The 16,743-nt window shown below is 47.0% G+C and overlaps 1 protein-coding gene across 1 annotated transcript in view; it reads left to right on the top strand.

Annotated features, from left to right (window-relative positions):
• The window catches only part of Khc (kinesin heavy chain), an 87,298-nt gene extending 79,163 nt beyond the window's left edge, over positions 1-8,135 (top strand). Inside the window, exons 14-20 of the mRNA XM_089545715.1 lie at positions 680-775; positions 970-1,183; positions 1,836-2,359; positions 3,771-3,907; positions 5,873-5,952; positions 6,548-6,660; positions 7,138-8,135. Coding sequence (XP_089401841.1) covers positions 680-775; positions 970-1,183; positions 1,836-2,359; positions 3,771-3,907; positions 5,873-5,952; positions 6,548-6,660 — 1,164 coding nt within the window. The 3' untranslated portion in view covers positions 7,138-8,135. The remainder of the gene's footprint in view (positions 1-679; positions 776-969; positions 1,184-1,835; positions 2,360-3,770; positions 3,908-5,872; positions 5,953-6,547; positions 6,661-7,137) is intronic.
• The last annotated feature ends 8,608 nt before the right edge of the window (positions 8,136-16,743 follow it).

Here is a 16,743-nt window from a genome sequence, read left to right as displayed (position 1 = left end):
ATGTTTGCGACTTGCAGCTTTTGTTCATCGACTTATGCAATTTTACAACTTTGCGTTTCTGTTTCCCGAAGGTGAGGGCCGACCTGTACGAGGCGTCAACCAGTGTGCGAGTAAATAGGGCATCATGTGCTTTTGTCTCTACATAATATTCGATCATAATACGGGGGGTGCCTTTTCACTTTGATCTGCGGTAAAAAAACGCACGTTAAATTTGAGTAAATATGGTAGTTGCCTGTGTGCATCTTTTGTCGGTGGCCTGTGAACATGTAGAGCACCAACTGTGTGCATCATGCTCATATAATGTTCTGAGATAGTTGGGTACAGCCTGTGAAAAAAAGCTGCGAGCCATTATTCATTTCAGTGCTGTAATGACGAGTAGTACACATCATTTAACCTGAGCTGCTGTTCATCTACCTGTCCAGTTCTGAATTAACCACAAGATATCCTCCTTTGAATTTTTATTCAGCAGATTTAGTCCTTGCTATTAATATTTACTTGTCTCCACTCATGCAGTTAATGGTACTGTTTACAATTTCCCCTGCTCTTTGTACACGTGTCGTTATTCTGCTATTTTTGTTCTGAAGCGGACCCAGGCAGTGTCTGTTACTTGTCGGTGCATTGCTGTCGTTATCTTACCCTTGGGACCTAACATGACATCTTTGACATCATCTCTTCACAGCCTGGCACTGATGTGAATGGCAAGATCGAAGAGGAGTTCACCGTGGCTCGGTTATACATCAGCAAGATGAAGTCTGAGGTCAAAGCATTGGCTCAGGTAAGGGGCTGTATGAAGCACTGCATGCGGCATCTTGCTGATCTTGATCTGGGCAGGTAAAATCTGCATTCAAAGCTCCCAAACATCTATTTCAGTCAGCTCGTACATTGTTGTGACATGGAATTTCTGGCTCTGTGTGCTACATTTGTGCACATAGTATACCCGATGCACTGAATTGTTTCTTGGCTATGCAGCGTTGCCACCAACTGGAGTCGTTCCAGTCAGACTGCAACAAGAAGATCGAGTCCAATGAGAAGGACCTCGCTGAGTGCCGCCTACTGATTAGCCAGTACGAAGCTAAGATGAAGTCGCTTCAGGAGTCAATGAAGGACATCGAGAACAAGAAGCGTGCCTTGGAGGAGTCACTTGATGAGCTCAACGAGGAGTGCTCCAAACTCAAGGCAGCTGGTAAGCCTTTTTCGAGCCCCTCACAACATCTGGAGTTGAAGGCTGACCACGAAAGGTTAAGCAGGCACTGAATACACATTTTCAATTGGACCACCTTGGTGTTGTCAGCATCAGTTGTGCTGCGTGGCCACTCGCAAGCGGTATTCAGAGTTGGTTGCATTATTACAATGAAACACCTTGTACCTCTAATGTCCTGAAATTAGTATCAGAGGTGTGAAAATTATAAGGTGCAGGTTCACCGTTGTAAATAAATACTAGCACTGTCATTGTTCTGCATGTTCAGTAGCTGAGTTCTGTCAACTTCTGTGTCAACAGATGCAAATGTTACACTTCACGCACCGCTTTCTGTGGGAACTGTATGTACAGCCCCCGTCAAAAGTATACAGTCCAAGGGGTTTTGCTTCTAAGCCGTTTAGCGGGGCCCCCTAGCATGTCTAACAGTCCGAAGCTTGGGTAAATTAAGGACGCATAGCCGTTCCTCTTTCGAGAGATTATGGTCGCTGAGGATGCATAACGAGGCTGTCTGCCGGCCTCACAAGCAAACCCCTTGGGCTGTATACTTTTGACGGGGGGTGCAGGAGGAGACATTTTTGTGTTCAAATTCGACGTCATGGGCTTCTCTGATCCACGTCCGTTGCGCCCTGCTCTGCAGAGGAGATGCACATCATGGCCTCCCGGGAGAAAGAGAAGGAGAAGGACTCTGCGGAGAAGATGAAGGAGGCCCTGGAGCAGCAGATCGAGAAGCACCGGGACGCCCACCAGAAGCAGCTGAGCTCGCTGCGGGACGAGATCGCGGACAAGATGGGCCACATTGACGCACTGAAGGACGCCAACCAGAAGCTGTCGCTAGCCCAGGAGCGGCTGCAGCAGGAGTACGACCGGCTCAAGCAGGAGGAGCAGGAGAAGAGCCACAAGCTGCAGGAGCTGCAGTTCCTCAACGCACGTCGCGAGCAGGCGCGCCAGGACCTCAAGGGGCTCGAGGAGACCGTCTCCAAGGAGCTGCAGACCCTGCACAACCTGCGCAAGCTGTTCGTGCAGGACCTGCAGAGCCGCGTCAAGAAGGCCAACCAGGGGGAGGACGCCGAGGACGCCAGCGGCGGGGGCTCCCTGGCCCAGAAGCAGAAGATCGCCTTCCTCGAGAACAACCTGGACCAGCTTACCAAGGTCCACAAGCAGGTCTGTATGCGGCTTCCTGGCATCCCATCATAGCAGGGTGGTAAATTGGTAAATTGGTTTTTGAGGAAAGGAAATGGTGTAGTATCTAGCTGGCATATCTGGGTGGACACCTTAAAGGTGCTGTAGGGAAAGAGATGAAGGTGGGGGTGAAAGAAGAGAGAGAGATTGGGAGGAAGGTGGGAGTGAAAGAAGGAGGAGGGAAAGAAGCAGCCCTGTAGGGGAAGGGATGAAGGTGGGAGTGAAAGAAGAAAGAAGGAAAGAGGTGCTGTAGTGGAGGTCTCCAGAATAATTTCAATCCACCTGGGGATCTTTAACATGCACTGACATCCCACAGCACACAGGCACCTTTTGCGTTCCCATGGAAAGGAGGCCCCCATGGTCTGGAACCCTGGTACTCTGGCTTGGTATAGGAACGCCTTAACCACTGAGCCACTGTGGCAGGTAGCAGGGTGACAGATTTGAGAGATTTAGTTGACATCAAATGCATTCTGTCTTTCCTGCACCTAAATGGCAGCAGTTCTTATGCTGGGCTTGTTTTAATGGAAGCTGATGATGTTAGCACTCCTGTACACTGTTGCAGCATTTCTTGCACTGTTGATTTAAGCTGAGGATTGTTTATCGTTCTGCTTTGTGAGGTTATCATTAGCTTCCTGTGCTAGCCCTCGATGTCTATTCTGTTTGATGTGACTCTGTGCAGAGGTGAAAACCATAATAATTACATGACTAGGTTTTTTTTTTTTTTTTACTGTGGTGGAACTTATTAAAAACGAATTAAAAATAAAATATCCCGGCCCATGTCATTTAAGTGTAATGGGCTGATATGAGTAGGTGTTGGATTTGTCGTTTATTTTTGGCAAATTTGGCAGAATTTTTGAGTGTGTATTCAGAATACATTTGGGGGGGAGGATGTTTATTTGGCATAAGAGAATTACCTTGTTTTTTGTTAGTAATACGTTAGTGAATATATTGGTGACAAGCAAAGGTTCCATGATTGCTTTTAGTCACCATGGTGGCTCAGTGGTTATGGTGCTTGGCTGCTGACCCAAAAGACACAAGTTTGATACTGACCGCGGCAGTCGCATTTCAGTAGAAGTGAAATGCCAGAGACCCGTGTACTGTGTGTTGTCGGTGCACATTAAAGAACCCTAGGCGGTCGAAATTTTCCGCACCACTCCACTACGGCGTCCCTCATAGCCTGAGTCTCTTTGGGCATTAAACCTCATAAACTAAACCAAACCATGACTGCTGTAAGATTTGAGATAGATTTGATTGGTACAACCAGAATTAAGGGGATGACTTGTTTTCCAGGTACCTAACTTTTGAGATCAAGTGACATTCATGTGGGAACCTGTACAGATGTAAGCCTAACCTCGTTTTTTTTTTTTTTTCCTCTTGTCTTGTGATGGCACAGTTGGTGCGTGACAACGCTGACTTGCGCTGTGAACTGCCTAAGCTGGAAAAGCGCTTGCGAGCAACCATGGAGCGAGTGAAGGCTCTGGAGAGTGCTCTGAAAGAAGCGAAGGAAAGTGCCATGCGCGACAGAAAGCGGTGAGTTTGTGCCCTCATTCCCTTCTCCACAACACCTCTTATTCCACGACTCTTGTTTACCCACTCTGCTCGCCGGCAGTGCAGAGAATAATTTGTTACAAGCAGCTCTATTGGCTCTCTATTGGGTATAACTATGGGATGAGCTGGTTCCTGTATCTGCATTAACGTATTGCACTAGTTAGTTCTTGTTGTGGCTGACGATTTGTTGACGGTTTTGGTCACAGATAGGTCTATCCTGCCTTAAATGGCGGTGTGTTATGATTTAAATGAGATGATGCATGTAACGAAACTTATAATTGATGGCTGATAGTTCTTAAATTTCTGGGTAGTAATGCAGTAAAACCTCACCGCTGTTGTTTCTGGTTTGTACGACTTTTGGTTCATACACTCAGAATCGCGAGCAATAAAATGTCCCATAGAGTCACTCTTTTTCTTCCTTTAAAACATTCCCTGATAACGTGAACTCCCAATAAGTCTGCTCAAAAGCTCATCATTTGTGATCGTATTGCCGTGGATCTTTGTAGCGTTCGTTTGTAGTATTTGTTTGTTCATGCTTAAGGCTGCCGACGCGCCACTTTATCGCTTCGTTTGTGACGCAAGACGCGCCTAGATTTATCTCGATTGATCGCATGCGGACGGAGCTGGTTCTAGTTTGTTCCAGAAGGTTCTAGTAACTTCCTAAGCTGTATCGCGAATGCTCGCTATCAGCTTTAAAAAGAGCACGGCCGACAGCGGCGGGCATTCTGTTCGACGACTGCCGAGCACGCTTGTTGCTACGCCGCCGCCGAGTGATTCAGTTCTTTGCGGGCACAAGTCAGCCCGAATAAAGAGTTTCGTTTCGAAGACATTCTCGCTGTGTTCCAGTTCGCCGGACTGCAGTCACCACTACGTGACAGTATGATACATTTAGTGGGTGCAAACATAAGAGCGGGCCGAACCTGGTCATCTGGTGGCATGTGGCGTGAAAAGCTGGAGTGAAACTGCAGTCACCAGTTGTGGTCGCTCCTCTGCAGTGAGTTGGTGTGAAGGGACAAAGTACAAAAAAAAGAAAAGAAATCAATAAGACAAGTGGGCTGTTCCCGTGGGGATGCGACAGGAGAAGAGATTCCGGCTACTTTCCTCATTGGCGCCCAGAAACCGAATGATTAGCAGAGTTTTTCTTCTGTGCAGTGAAGAATGCATATGCAGACCGAATTATGCGAGCACCAGAAACTGAGGTGTTGCCAGTTACACATTTTCTTTCCACGTATCGACGAGATTCTGCTGTATGGCAACCCATAGAGACTCAGCCCCACAATCTAAAAAATGCCCTTTCAGTCTGAACTCCACCTTACTTGGACCAATTTTTGGCTCCTATGAATTTTCAAATAGATTCCATGGTGCAGATTTAATGACGGCTTGGCTATTGAAGGTGGCATTGTGGTGAGCGCATGGGAGGTTTTAGAAATTCAGCAGTGAGTGACTTAGTCGCTGTTAGTGACTTTATGGGGCATATGGCAGTGTTGCGAAGAAGTCTTAATTATCAAGCACATCCGAGAAATTTAAGGTGTGAAATTCAGGAGTCTGACTCTACTCTCTAAGCTTGTTGCAGCGAGATGCATGCCGTTGATAAATCTTATCTGTGAGTGTATTTCAGCCGTGCTCACTTTAGATCCTTCCCCGCTCCTATGCTTGAATTCTTCAATGTTCGTGCAAATCAATTGCCTTTTGAATATGTGGTTAAATTTTACTGTGATTGCGCACTTTACATATAGCCTAATTTTGTTCTGGGTATGAATAGGACTGTTGAAATGCTGCCTTTTGCACTGAGCTACGTTTTGCTAGAAAAAAACTGTTTCCAACAATGAAAAATGACTCGGCAGCTCTATACCGTGTTCAAATTAATGTCACCAAGCCTTGTGTTGCCTTGAGCCCGTACAATCAACTCCCAGTGGGGCTAAATGTGGGTGTGTGTGAATGTTTCAGCTACCAGTATGAGGTGGATCGCATCAAGGAGGCTGTCAGGCAGAAGAACCTCGCCAGGAGGACTCACATGGCACAGATAGGTGGGTGGAAACCGAACTTCTTGTGCCCCTGCGATGCTGTGTTGTGGTGTTTCCAGGAATGCTGCATCGAGGCACCATATGTGGCTTAGTTTTGTGGCGCCACAAAAGCACTGCACAAACAGGCTGCCACAAAACCGTGCTGTGACACACGATTTTTGGGCACCCTGTTTGTGCAGCGCTGCAGACTAGTGCTTGAGGACGGTGCCGTAAAACAGGGAAAGAGCCAATAAGGACTAGTGCTTTAAAAGCAGCAGCTCTGGATTCCCCGTGGACGAGTAGAATCGGTTAGATGTAGAGTTAGAGGCGTTGTCATGGTAACCGGTGGTAGAGGACTGTTTACATATATTGGGTGCACCTTTGCCAGCTTTCATTACAGTCCTGATGACAGCTTCATTATTGTAATGCATCTGTGCCATTCCCTCTTGCTGTGCTGTTCTTGTTCAGTTCATTCAATGGCAGACCGAGGCTAGCGACGGGCTCTCTTTTGTGCAGTGTCTTCGCAGCTCATGTGGAGGGCCTCGTTATAGACACACTGTGTGCCTTTCGTTTGCAGCTGATCATATTAAAGTGTCGTTTTGCTACTTTCTTTGCACAGCCAAGCCAATCCGAGCCGGCCAGCCCCACGCTCCCCACGCTCCCGTGGGAGCTGCCATCCGAGGTGGTGGCATGGTCTACCAACATCCCAACACAGCCGTGGAAAAGGCTTAGGTGAGTGCGCTTGCTGCGTGACTCCAGCTTCATCAGCCAGCCTAGGTTCATAGTCAGGGTTAATTTCATGCCAGAATCACTCAATTTGGGCAGTGTGCCATGCTTCAGGTAACTGAAGAAGTCTTTGGTGTACGGAACTTCACGCTGGTTTCATTGGTGCTCCACCTTCTTTCTTTCTTTCTGTCCTTCATCTTTCTTTTTTTTCACTAAGGATATTTTAGGTGTCGCAGTTGTTGAACGCCTGCTGTGTGTGCATGGCAGGTTGAAAGCCATCTTTGCGGCACGTATTAGACAAGACACGCAAAAAGCCAAACCTTGCTCATTTCTTGATGGATGTTGCTCGCGCTGACCGTTCTGTCTCTGTGCGAAGCATCGAGTTGGGCTCGACCCTAGCATTTCTTCGCCACATTCAGTCGGAGGAATTCTCAGCTCGGTCTAACTTTCTCCTGCCAATCCCCGCCTCCTTTCTCTTGCCAGATCATGGACACACACGACACACAGCCGCACAGTGCACGCAACTGCAGCTGCCAGCACTCACAAGAGGCCGAGGAGAGAAGGAAGGCAAGAGGAGGAGGAGGAAGGAGAGAGAGAGACACTGGGCCTTGCTTGTTTGGTGTCACATGCCTGCAGGCATGGGACTCGCATCGTGTTCCTTCAGGGTTTACCCACACTTCTTCCCTCCAGTGCTTCCTTTGTGATTTTTTTTTCCTTTCTGTTTTTACTTTATGCCCCCCCCCCATCTTGCCTTCGTGTTTCAATCCTCTGGGACCTCCTTTGTGCATACTGTATCCTTCCAAATACCAGCAACAGCAGACAGCAGTTTGTAGTGCAGCAAATGGCGTGCAGCTTCTTTCCAAAGATGGCAGCAGTGAAACAGCAAAAAAAAAAAAAAGTCGCTTTAGAGGATCAAACTGCTTTCTGGTCTGCTCTTCCTCTCCCCCCACTCTCTCAGTCCTAAGCTCACTCTTGTCTCTCCTTATCAGACTGGTGATAACTGTCTAAGCTCCGCACCAAAATGTTGCTCAGTGCGCATACATTTTTAGTTTAGCTGACTCATTGCTTTGTCGAGACGCGGTAGGAACTGTCCCTTTATTCACCTTTAGCGTTTTTTTTTGTAAAAGTTCCTACAGCTTGCTGCTTCTAATGAAGAGTTTTGTTCTAGATTGTTACTTCTATCAAGAGTCCTCACTTTTACTTTCTTTTACACCTTGCATACCCAGTGAGTAAAAAAAAAAGCAAAAAAAAATATAGTTTGGGTTCGAAGGCAATGGTTTGTTTTTATGATGTAATGTACTCGCACAGCTTGGGAAGGCGTTTAAGTCCATTGCACGGTATAGTGCCCTGCCTTTCTCCTTGTTGTGTCTTCTACTTGGTTGCCTTCTGTATTCTTCAATTGCCTTTTGTGTTTCACTATTGCAACAGCAACAATTGCATGTTATTTGATGAAATGCTGTATGGTTGAACATGCGTTTGGGATCTTCCGTTCGAAGCTGTACATCTGGAGTGCAAGGCAAGGGGCAGGTGCTATGAATCGAGGCGGGTGCATTTCCTCTAACAGCATCGAGGCATGTTGTACAAAGCTAACGGCACTGGAGTGTGGACTTCCTTTTTCGTTGCGCGTGTACATGCTCAGTTAAAATTTTATCGCCTGCAATTTCGCACAGACGTGTGATGATAGGTGGGTCGACTGTGAGCATTGCGCTTGTTGTGCTCGGTTGGCTCCCACAGTTGCCGGTGCTGACGGGACGTCAAGGTGACTGTGAAACCATACTAATGTGGCATCTGGTCTGTTGCGTGCCTGTCTCTCCTTTATATTCTTTGTTTCTCACTGTGACTGTGCTCAGACACCCATTTCACTATTTGCCTGCATTTCTTGGGGACTTCGTCCCCAATTTCTTTTTTGTTCCCTTCACTGTTTTTCACTCCCGGGTTTTGATTTTGTTCGAGGGAGCGCCCACTGTTGCGGTACACAGGCAATCATCTGCACCCTGCAGATGCTACCGAACAAGTGCGACGTCAGCCTCGTTGAAGAGATCAAACCTGCTCCTCGTGAAGCAGAGACTCTCTTTCTCTCTTTCCCTCTTTATTTTTTTTTTCTTAACTCTCCCACTGTTCTCTCTCTAACATGGCCCCTTCCACTCCCACAGCTTGTACATAAATTGTCGAAAGGAATGCTCACGCCAGATGTCACATGAGCAGGCTGCCCGTGACTCTCTGTGGATTCAGTCTCTCTTGTCCATGAAAGCCTTCATTGTGTGGCTGATTTGCAACTCGCTTGTGTTTGCCGGTTTCTAATGGCGCAGGTGCAAATTCTCTGTCCTGATGTCGTTCTGCAGATCCTTAGCTAGGTGCCCGTCCATCCTCTTGTGTCTGTCATTAATCCTCCTCAGTGCCGTGTCTTATGGGGCTTGTTTGTTGGGCCCTCCCGAACCCACCTTCCCATGGTCCTTCCCCTCAACAGGAATGGAAAGGAGGGAAAAGGGAGAGTTGCGTACTATATATTTTTGGAGCAGTGCTGCAGGCGACGTCCTTGGGGGTTTGTTGTGCCTTTCTCATGGTGGTGACCAACACATGCTGCGCACAACAGACACGTGCACTCAACACACATGTGGACATACAACAGTACACAGACTGACAGACAGATGTAGACTGTGGCGCGGAAACCTTGAATTTGGGGTGTGAATGCCGCTGTACAAGAGAGAGAGAGAGCATTGGTGTGATACGTCCTCGGGAGCCCCCAGTACTACTTGTCTTTCTTTTTTTTTTTCTTCTTCTTCCTCTTTAGACTTTCTTGGCGTGCATTTTATGTCGCTGTCTGGACCAAAAAAAAAAAGTTTGGTAGTTTCCGTTGTCCACTCAATGCTTGGAAAGTATGCATCGACTCCTTTGTTACTTGTGATTGCTTTTGAGCTTGATGCGTGGTCTTTTTTTTTTTTCTTTAGATATGTACATCTCTTGCTTTCAGCTGCTGTGAGCTTGGCATGGTAGGGGAGGAGGGGAGGGTACAACAGACTTTTAAATGGCTGTGAACAGCAGCCTGCAATAGTGATGACCCCCTCCTGATATTTTCCCTTCTTCCTATTTTGTAGCTCGTAACAATTATTTATATACCGTGTGTTTTGAGGCGGTTGTTATAATAATAGAGTTGAATAGCTGTACTATTTTTTATTGTTTCGACGGAATGCACTACAGCTTAAGAAACATACAAACAAACAAAAAAAAAGATGATGTGTACACAATCTATGCGCAGGCTTTGTTCTCAGCCGCGAGGGGAACTGTAGCCTTCAAAGTGCGTGCTTCTGTTCTCTTCTTGGGCGCATATCCTCTGGGCTTATTGTTGCCTCGTTGCTCTTTATAGCTGTGTGGTTTTGCTTTTACTTTTGCCCACGAACAGCACTTCATCTGGTGCATGATGGGAAAAGGTGGGATTGCCCTCTTCAGAAACCACAGTGTAGGCTCATTATTGGCGTTTTGCGCAGCATCATGATGGGCTAGTGCAATTAGTGCATGCAGCGTACACACACACACACATACACTTTGGGCTTTTATGGGGCGGTTTGCTTGTAATGGTTCTTGCAGGCGGGATTGTGTCCGCACCTAAACCACCTTTCGTCTTATCCTCTATATTTTTTTTTTTTTGCAATGTGTCCATGGGAAGTCAAGCGTTAAAGTAATTTATGAAAAAAAAAACATTGTACCGTACTGTATGTGGCTTAATAAAAGTTTTGTTTTCTGGTGGTAACCTGTCCGGTCCTTCTCTCATTTAAAGTCTGTCAGGAACAAGCATGCCTATTGCAGCCTTCTAGGTAGATGTCATTTTCAAAAATTGTCATTATGTATGTTTAGTTATTGCATTTTTACAGCAAGAATAAGCTTCATGGTGAGTTGGCTCTCGACCCTCATCACTCCACAGCACACAGCATGTCCTGTGTCTTGGCAGGCATATGAGGTGGGAAGGTGATGGAGTTGTGATCGCTAGAAGAAATACAGCTGGTCCCTGGATCTGCGCTGTCAATAACTGCATGGTGTTGCGGGCTTTGTGCCTCTACTTATTATGACCTGCAACACGCGAACAGTGCAACTGTGCTGAAATTGAAACGAGGGACCGCTGCTGTTCCAAACGTGCGCATTGCCCAGAGCTTTCTCCCCTGCATCCTTGTTCCCCATCTGTAACAATACCATCATGACAAGTAAAAAAAAAAAAACTGCATCACAGCACAGTCACTGGTGCACTGAAATGTTAGTGCTTTGGAAGAAAGTAGCAGGCTTATGATAAAGCTCGGCGAGCGATGCACAGCACACGTTCGGAATGGCAGAACACTCTCCTTTTGCGCGTTTAGCTGAGTCTTGTGCCGGCGCCACCAACTTTCCCCCCATAAAGCACTGCAGCGCGCTTTGGTCACCATTCACGTGTTGACAGCACATTTGTGCATGTGCAGCTGAAATAATACAGAGCACACTTCAGCGTGTGAACTTTTCTTGAACGTTCCGTTAACGGAACGTAAAGTTTTCTCAGGGCTATACTCGAGCGTACAAGTGGCATTTGCTAGCCCATGTATGAATGTACACTCACGGACATACTAATGTAGACTATGCTTCCGCATTCAGAGACTTCTGTCACTTAGCGTAATGGAAATATAAGTGTTTGCTCCCTTTACGTGCTAGTGCAAGAGTAAATTTTACTGGCATATGCATCAAGCATCTGTTTCTTTCCGTTGGGTAATGTTTCAGAAGTCTTTAACCACTGGCCGCCGCGGTGGCTCAGCGGTTATGGTGCTCGGCTGCTGACCCGAAAGACGCGGGTTCGATCCCGGCCGCGGCGGCTGGAATTTCTTTGGAGGAGAAATTCTAGAGGCCCGTGTACTGTGCGATGTCAGTGCACGTTAAAGAACCCCAGGTGGTCGAAATTTCCGGAGCCCTCCACTACGGCGTCTCTCATAGCCTTAGTCACTTTGGGACGTTAAACCCCATAAACCAAACCAAACCTTTAACCACTGAAGTATATTCCATATTCTTCTGTCTGTGACTGTACCTTTTGATTTTCTGGAAGTAAGGTGTGAGAAGAGTTTGAATGCTATTGGGAACAAAACTCTCCAGGATGCATCATCATCATCATTAGCTCGACTACACCCATTTTAGGGCAAAGGCCTCTCCAATTAACCCTGTCCTTTGCCGGCTGCAGCCACCATATCCCCGCAAACTTCTTGATCTCATGCACCCACCTAACTCTCTGCTGCCCTTGCTACACTTGCCTTCTCTTGGAATTCACTCAGTTACCCTTAAGAACCAGCGGTTATTTTGCCTTTGCATTACATGCCCTGCCCAAGCCCATTTTTTCCCCTTGATTTCAACTAGGATCTCATCAATCCACATTTGTTCCCGTGGTTTTTAACCTTACCCCCCTCATTTTTCTTTCTATAACTCGCTGCATTGTCCTTAATTTAAGCTCAACCCTTTTGTCAGCCTCCATGTTTCTGCCCCATAGGTGAGCCCTGGTAAGACACTACTGTTGTATATTTTTTTCTTGAGGGATGTTGGTAAACTGCCATTCATGATCTGAGAGAAATTGCTATATGCGCTCCACCCCGTTCTTATTCTCTAGAATTTCGATGGAGGCAACATTCTAGAGACCCGTGTACTGTGCCCTTCACTACGGCATCCAACCGGGGCCGCGTTTCAATGTTTCAATGGAGCCGAACACAGAAGGTGCCCATGTGCTGTGCATGTTAATCCCCATGTGGTCAAAATTATATTCAGGAACCCTCCCCTATGGCACCTCTTCCTTCCTTTCTTCTTTCTCCCTCCTTTGTCCCTTCCCTTATGGCATGGTTCGGGTGTCCACTGAGATTTGTGAGACAGTTACTGAGTCATTCCCTTTCCTCAAAACCAATTTTTCCCTCACCACTTCCTTGCTGTTCTCTTTCAAGAATATTGTGGGGACGCCTTCGTCCCCTGCGTTCGCTTTCCCTCAACTCACTAGTTCCCTGTGGTTAGCTCCCCCGCAACGCACTCCCTTTAGTGGGGTTACTTCTAACCAGGGTGTCGAACCGGAACTGAACCCGAAGCCGGAACCGAACCCGAATTTTCGCCCGGAACCGGAACCGAACCGAACCCATATTTTTCGCCATCTTGGAACTGAACCCGAACCGGAACAATTCAAAGGAACCGTTCCGAACCGGTTCGGGATCCGGTTCAGCCCCTCTTTTTTTGCATCCCGGCATACGTCTTGTTTTCCGACAAAATGAGAGGATCTATCGCATAGACTTACCCACCCGCAGCAGTCTGCGCTGGGAAGTCCGAAAATGGTACCCAGTATATGCGACAGCAAACTTACAGGAGGCCTGGTGCCTGGGAAGAAGCCTAATTGACACTTCTGTAATGTACTGCCGCCAATTCTAAACACTTGTACGTCAGGTTTATGTGAAATCTTGAGTTATTACTCCTCGCTTTTACATATTTGCGTAAATTTTTAATCAAAATGTTAGGACTGCTCTAACTCAGTAAAGTACTAAAGACACCAAACTTTTGCTTGTGTGCTTTCTTCTTTCAAACGATGCGTTTGACGTTGGTGTACATGGAGCACCGCGTGGTATTCACCAACTCATAATAAATAATTTGTTTCAATTTCTTCTTGACCCTGTTTTGGTTTCACCATGGCTGTGACGTGTAGTGGAAATTAGGTCGCGTGAGGTGCTATAAAAAGGCAAAATAACTGCTGACACGTCGTTCGTTGTAATTATAGGTCTTGAAGTCGGCTATATAAGTGCTGCAGTGAGTCAAAACAACGTATCAGCGTTTGTATTAGTTTTACCGTACCTCACGTGATCTAATGTTGAACTCACGTCAAAGCCATCATTCGGTTGATGAAACCGAAACAGCATGGGAGAAAGAGTTATTTTCTAAATTATTTAGTGGCAGTAGGCGAATACCACACGGTGATCCATGTATTCTAATATCTATGGCGTCATCTGAAAGGAGAAAACACGCAATAAAACTGGGTGTCTATAGTCATTTTAGTACGGATTGAGAATGCCTTCCTTTTCTTTGCGTCATTTCCCACCAATAGACGAAATATTAGCGCGAGGACCCAACAATGTTGGTTTGGTTTGGTTTATGGGGTTTAACGTCCCAAAGCGACTAAGGCTATGAGAGACGCCGTAGTGGAAGGCTCCGAAAATTTCGACCACCTGGGGGTCTTTAACGTGCACTGACATCGCACAGTACACGGGCCTCTAGAATTTCTCCTCCAAAGAAATTCCAGCCGCCGCGGGCGGGATCGAACCCGCGTCTTTCGGGTCAGCAGCCGAGCACCATAACCACTGAGCCACCGCGGCGGCTGACCCAACAATGTTGTGATGGTGGTTTTTGAAGAAAGGAAATGGCGCAGTCTGTCTCACTTCTTGATGGACACCTGAAACACGCCGTAAGAGAGGGAGGAAGGTAGGAGGGAAAGAAAAAAGAGAAGCAAGCGCAGTAGGGGTGGGCTCCAGAATAATTTCTACCAGCTGGGGATCCTTAAAGGGCAACTGCATATGTTTTAGAAATCGACGAGCTTAAAAAGGTCGAATGAGTGAAACTTCCAGGTAAAGTATGCGAAGTCCTTTTGGCCTAGCATTTGAAACGGTGACGTAATGACAAATTAAAGTTTCGACGGCCTTCAAGCTTCTCCGCAGCGCACAACGCTAAGTGGGGGACGTATGATGACGTCATCGAAAGTATCCGTACATTTCCAACGCATAAACGCCTGCTTTGAAGGAAAAAAAAACCAACGGCACCGAAGTCAAAGCACGCCGAACGTTGTTTGGAAGCGTGCAATGAGGCACGGCAGGGCGTGGCTGACGGCAGCAGTAATTTGAAATCATACCTTCCGTGACCTCACACTGAACTTCCCCGCACTCCTTTTTTGCTTTGAGGAGAAGTGCAAAATTTAATCGTCGATTACGTCACTATTTTAAATGGTAGTGCAAAAAACTTAGCATGCTTTACCTGCAGCCTATATAGATTTGAATCCTTGAGTATCGCGAAATTCTCAAAAAGTGGCGCAGTTGCCCTTTAACGTGCACTGACATCGCGCAGCATACGGGGCCTTTTGCGTTTCGCCTCCATGGAAACCTGGCCGCCGGGGCCGAGTTCGAACCCAGGTACACCGAATAAGTAACCGAGCGCTCTAACCAATGAACAACCGCAGTGGGCAGTGCAACATTTACTTTTGTAGGCGCTCATTATCTTAGACAGCAAGTTCTAAATAAAAAACCCCTCACGATGGGCCTGTAGGGCAATAAAGAAAAAAAAATGGCTCAATGGCTGTGGAGCTCGGCTGCTGATTCCAAAAGTACAAAAACCAGCGTACGTCCAAAATCCCCAGCTGGTCTCCGTTAATCTGTAGTCCTCCACTACACCGTCTGTCATATAGTCCCTATGTATACTCGACACGTTAAACCTAAGATATTGCTACTAGTATTACCAAAAGAAGGATGTATAAATTGCTGCAGCTTCTTTTTTTTTTTTTAGAATCCGCATATTCTTGTTTGCGTGCGACGGAAATAAGCAACGAAAGGCGGGTTCTTGGCAACGGTGGAGATGTACTAATAAGGAAAAAATTAAATACCTATTACACAAAAGGGCAATGCGGAAATACATGTGCTCGATGGCATGCGGTAGTGATTACGCCCAAAAAGATGCTACTGCGATGCAATGTAACTACGATGAAGTGATTTCGTTATGCCGATTCGCTGAAATCATTCTGCTTCTAAGAGAAAATTGCTGCCAGTCGCCAGCGCGCGGCTCCATCCGCTGTTCGCGCACTGCTCGATCTTGAATTCTCTGTCTGGCGACTTATATCTACTTTTCGCAGCCGGGATCGAACCCCGGCCGCGGCGGTTGAATTTCTTTGGAGGACAAATTCTAGAGGCCCGTGTACTGTGCGATGTCAGTAGTGCACGTTAAAGAACCCCAGGTGGTCGAAATTTCCGGAGCCCTTCACTACGGCGTCCCTCATAGCCTAGGTTGCTTTGGGACGTTAAACCCCATTAACCAAACCAAACCATACCTTCGCGCCAAAGGGGCGTTTGTGCCGTGGTCAGTGCATTTCCACCTGTGCGAGCAACGAGAAACAATTTCAGCAATAAAATGATATTTTTGTCATGATGCTGTATTTTTTTGGGCACGAAGGTACGTCCTAACATGTAAGGTCCGTGTCTGAAGGGTGAATAGGGTTTTTGTGGCCGATTAAAACGAAGTGGAGCCCACTTACAGCGAACCTGACGGTCCCGCAGGTTCCACCGCGTGGTTGGCATGGCCAGCAAGGATTTCAAAATTATCTAATCGCTGTTTTTAGTTGATCCGCGAGATTTTTCAGTAGCTTCGCTTTTGACGATGCCCCTGTCTCACGCGCATCGCGCTTCTTCTACTCAGGACGCTTTGCCGAGCCGGCGAACGCGTTGGCAATGATCGCCCTCGTTGGCCATCGACGCGGGTTTGGCCGGCGGCTACTTACTATTTCATTTCAATAGAGAATTATAGCACATGGTTACCGTGTTTACATTAGCATATACAGTGTTACCGGACGCCGGACTTTCCGGTTAGCGTTGCGCACAGCAGTGACGCCTTGTAATTCCATTTCTGGGTTGACATGTTCTTTCCGGGGCGGTGTCGTGAAGGTTGAGAGGCGCTATTTCATCTGCGTGCTTAGCGGAAGGGCGACCTCCACAACCTCGGGGTAGTTCACCACGCCACCTCGTTCGCTATAACCGAGTGGTGTGGCCAGAGTTGTTCGCTGTATCTGCGATGAATTTCCGTTGCCCTTATGCATATTTTCACGGTTTCACCACACCCGCTCAAAATAAGCGAGCGTTCGTTATATCAGTGGGCTCCACTGTACATCCGCTGACTTCGCTTTAATACACTAGTATCAAGAAAGTTTAGGTAAGGCTGTAGATGTATGGGTAAAGGAAGTAATGGCCGATCGCAACATTTGTCATCTGCCTTGTGGAGAGGCCGTACAGGTAAGTAAAAGCCAAGACTGAGAAAACCGAATGAATCAGCACTCGCGAGCATGTCCAGAAAAGACAGGCAAGCACTTAC

This window comes from Amblyomma mixtum, chromosome 5 (genome assembly GCF_055824585.1).
Source record: "Amblyomma mixtum isolate Tamu chromosome 5, ASM5582458v1, whole genome shotgun sequence".
NCBI lineage: Eukaryota > Metazoa > Arthropoda > Arachnida > Ixodida > Ixodidae > Amblyomma > Amblyomma mixtum.
The sequence above is the reverse complement of the archived record's forward strand: the minus strand, read 5'-3'. Positions and strand labels throughout refer to the sequence as shown.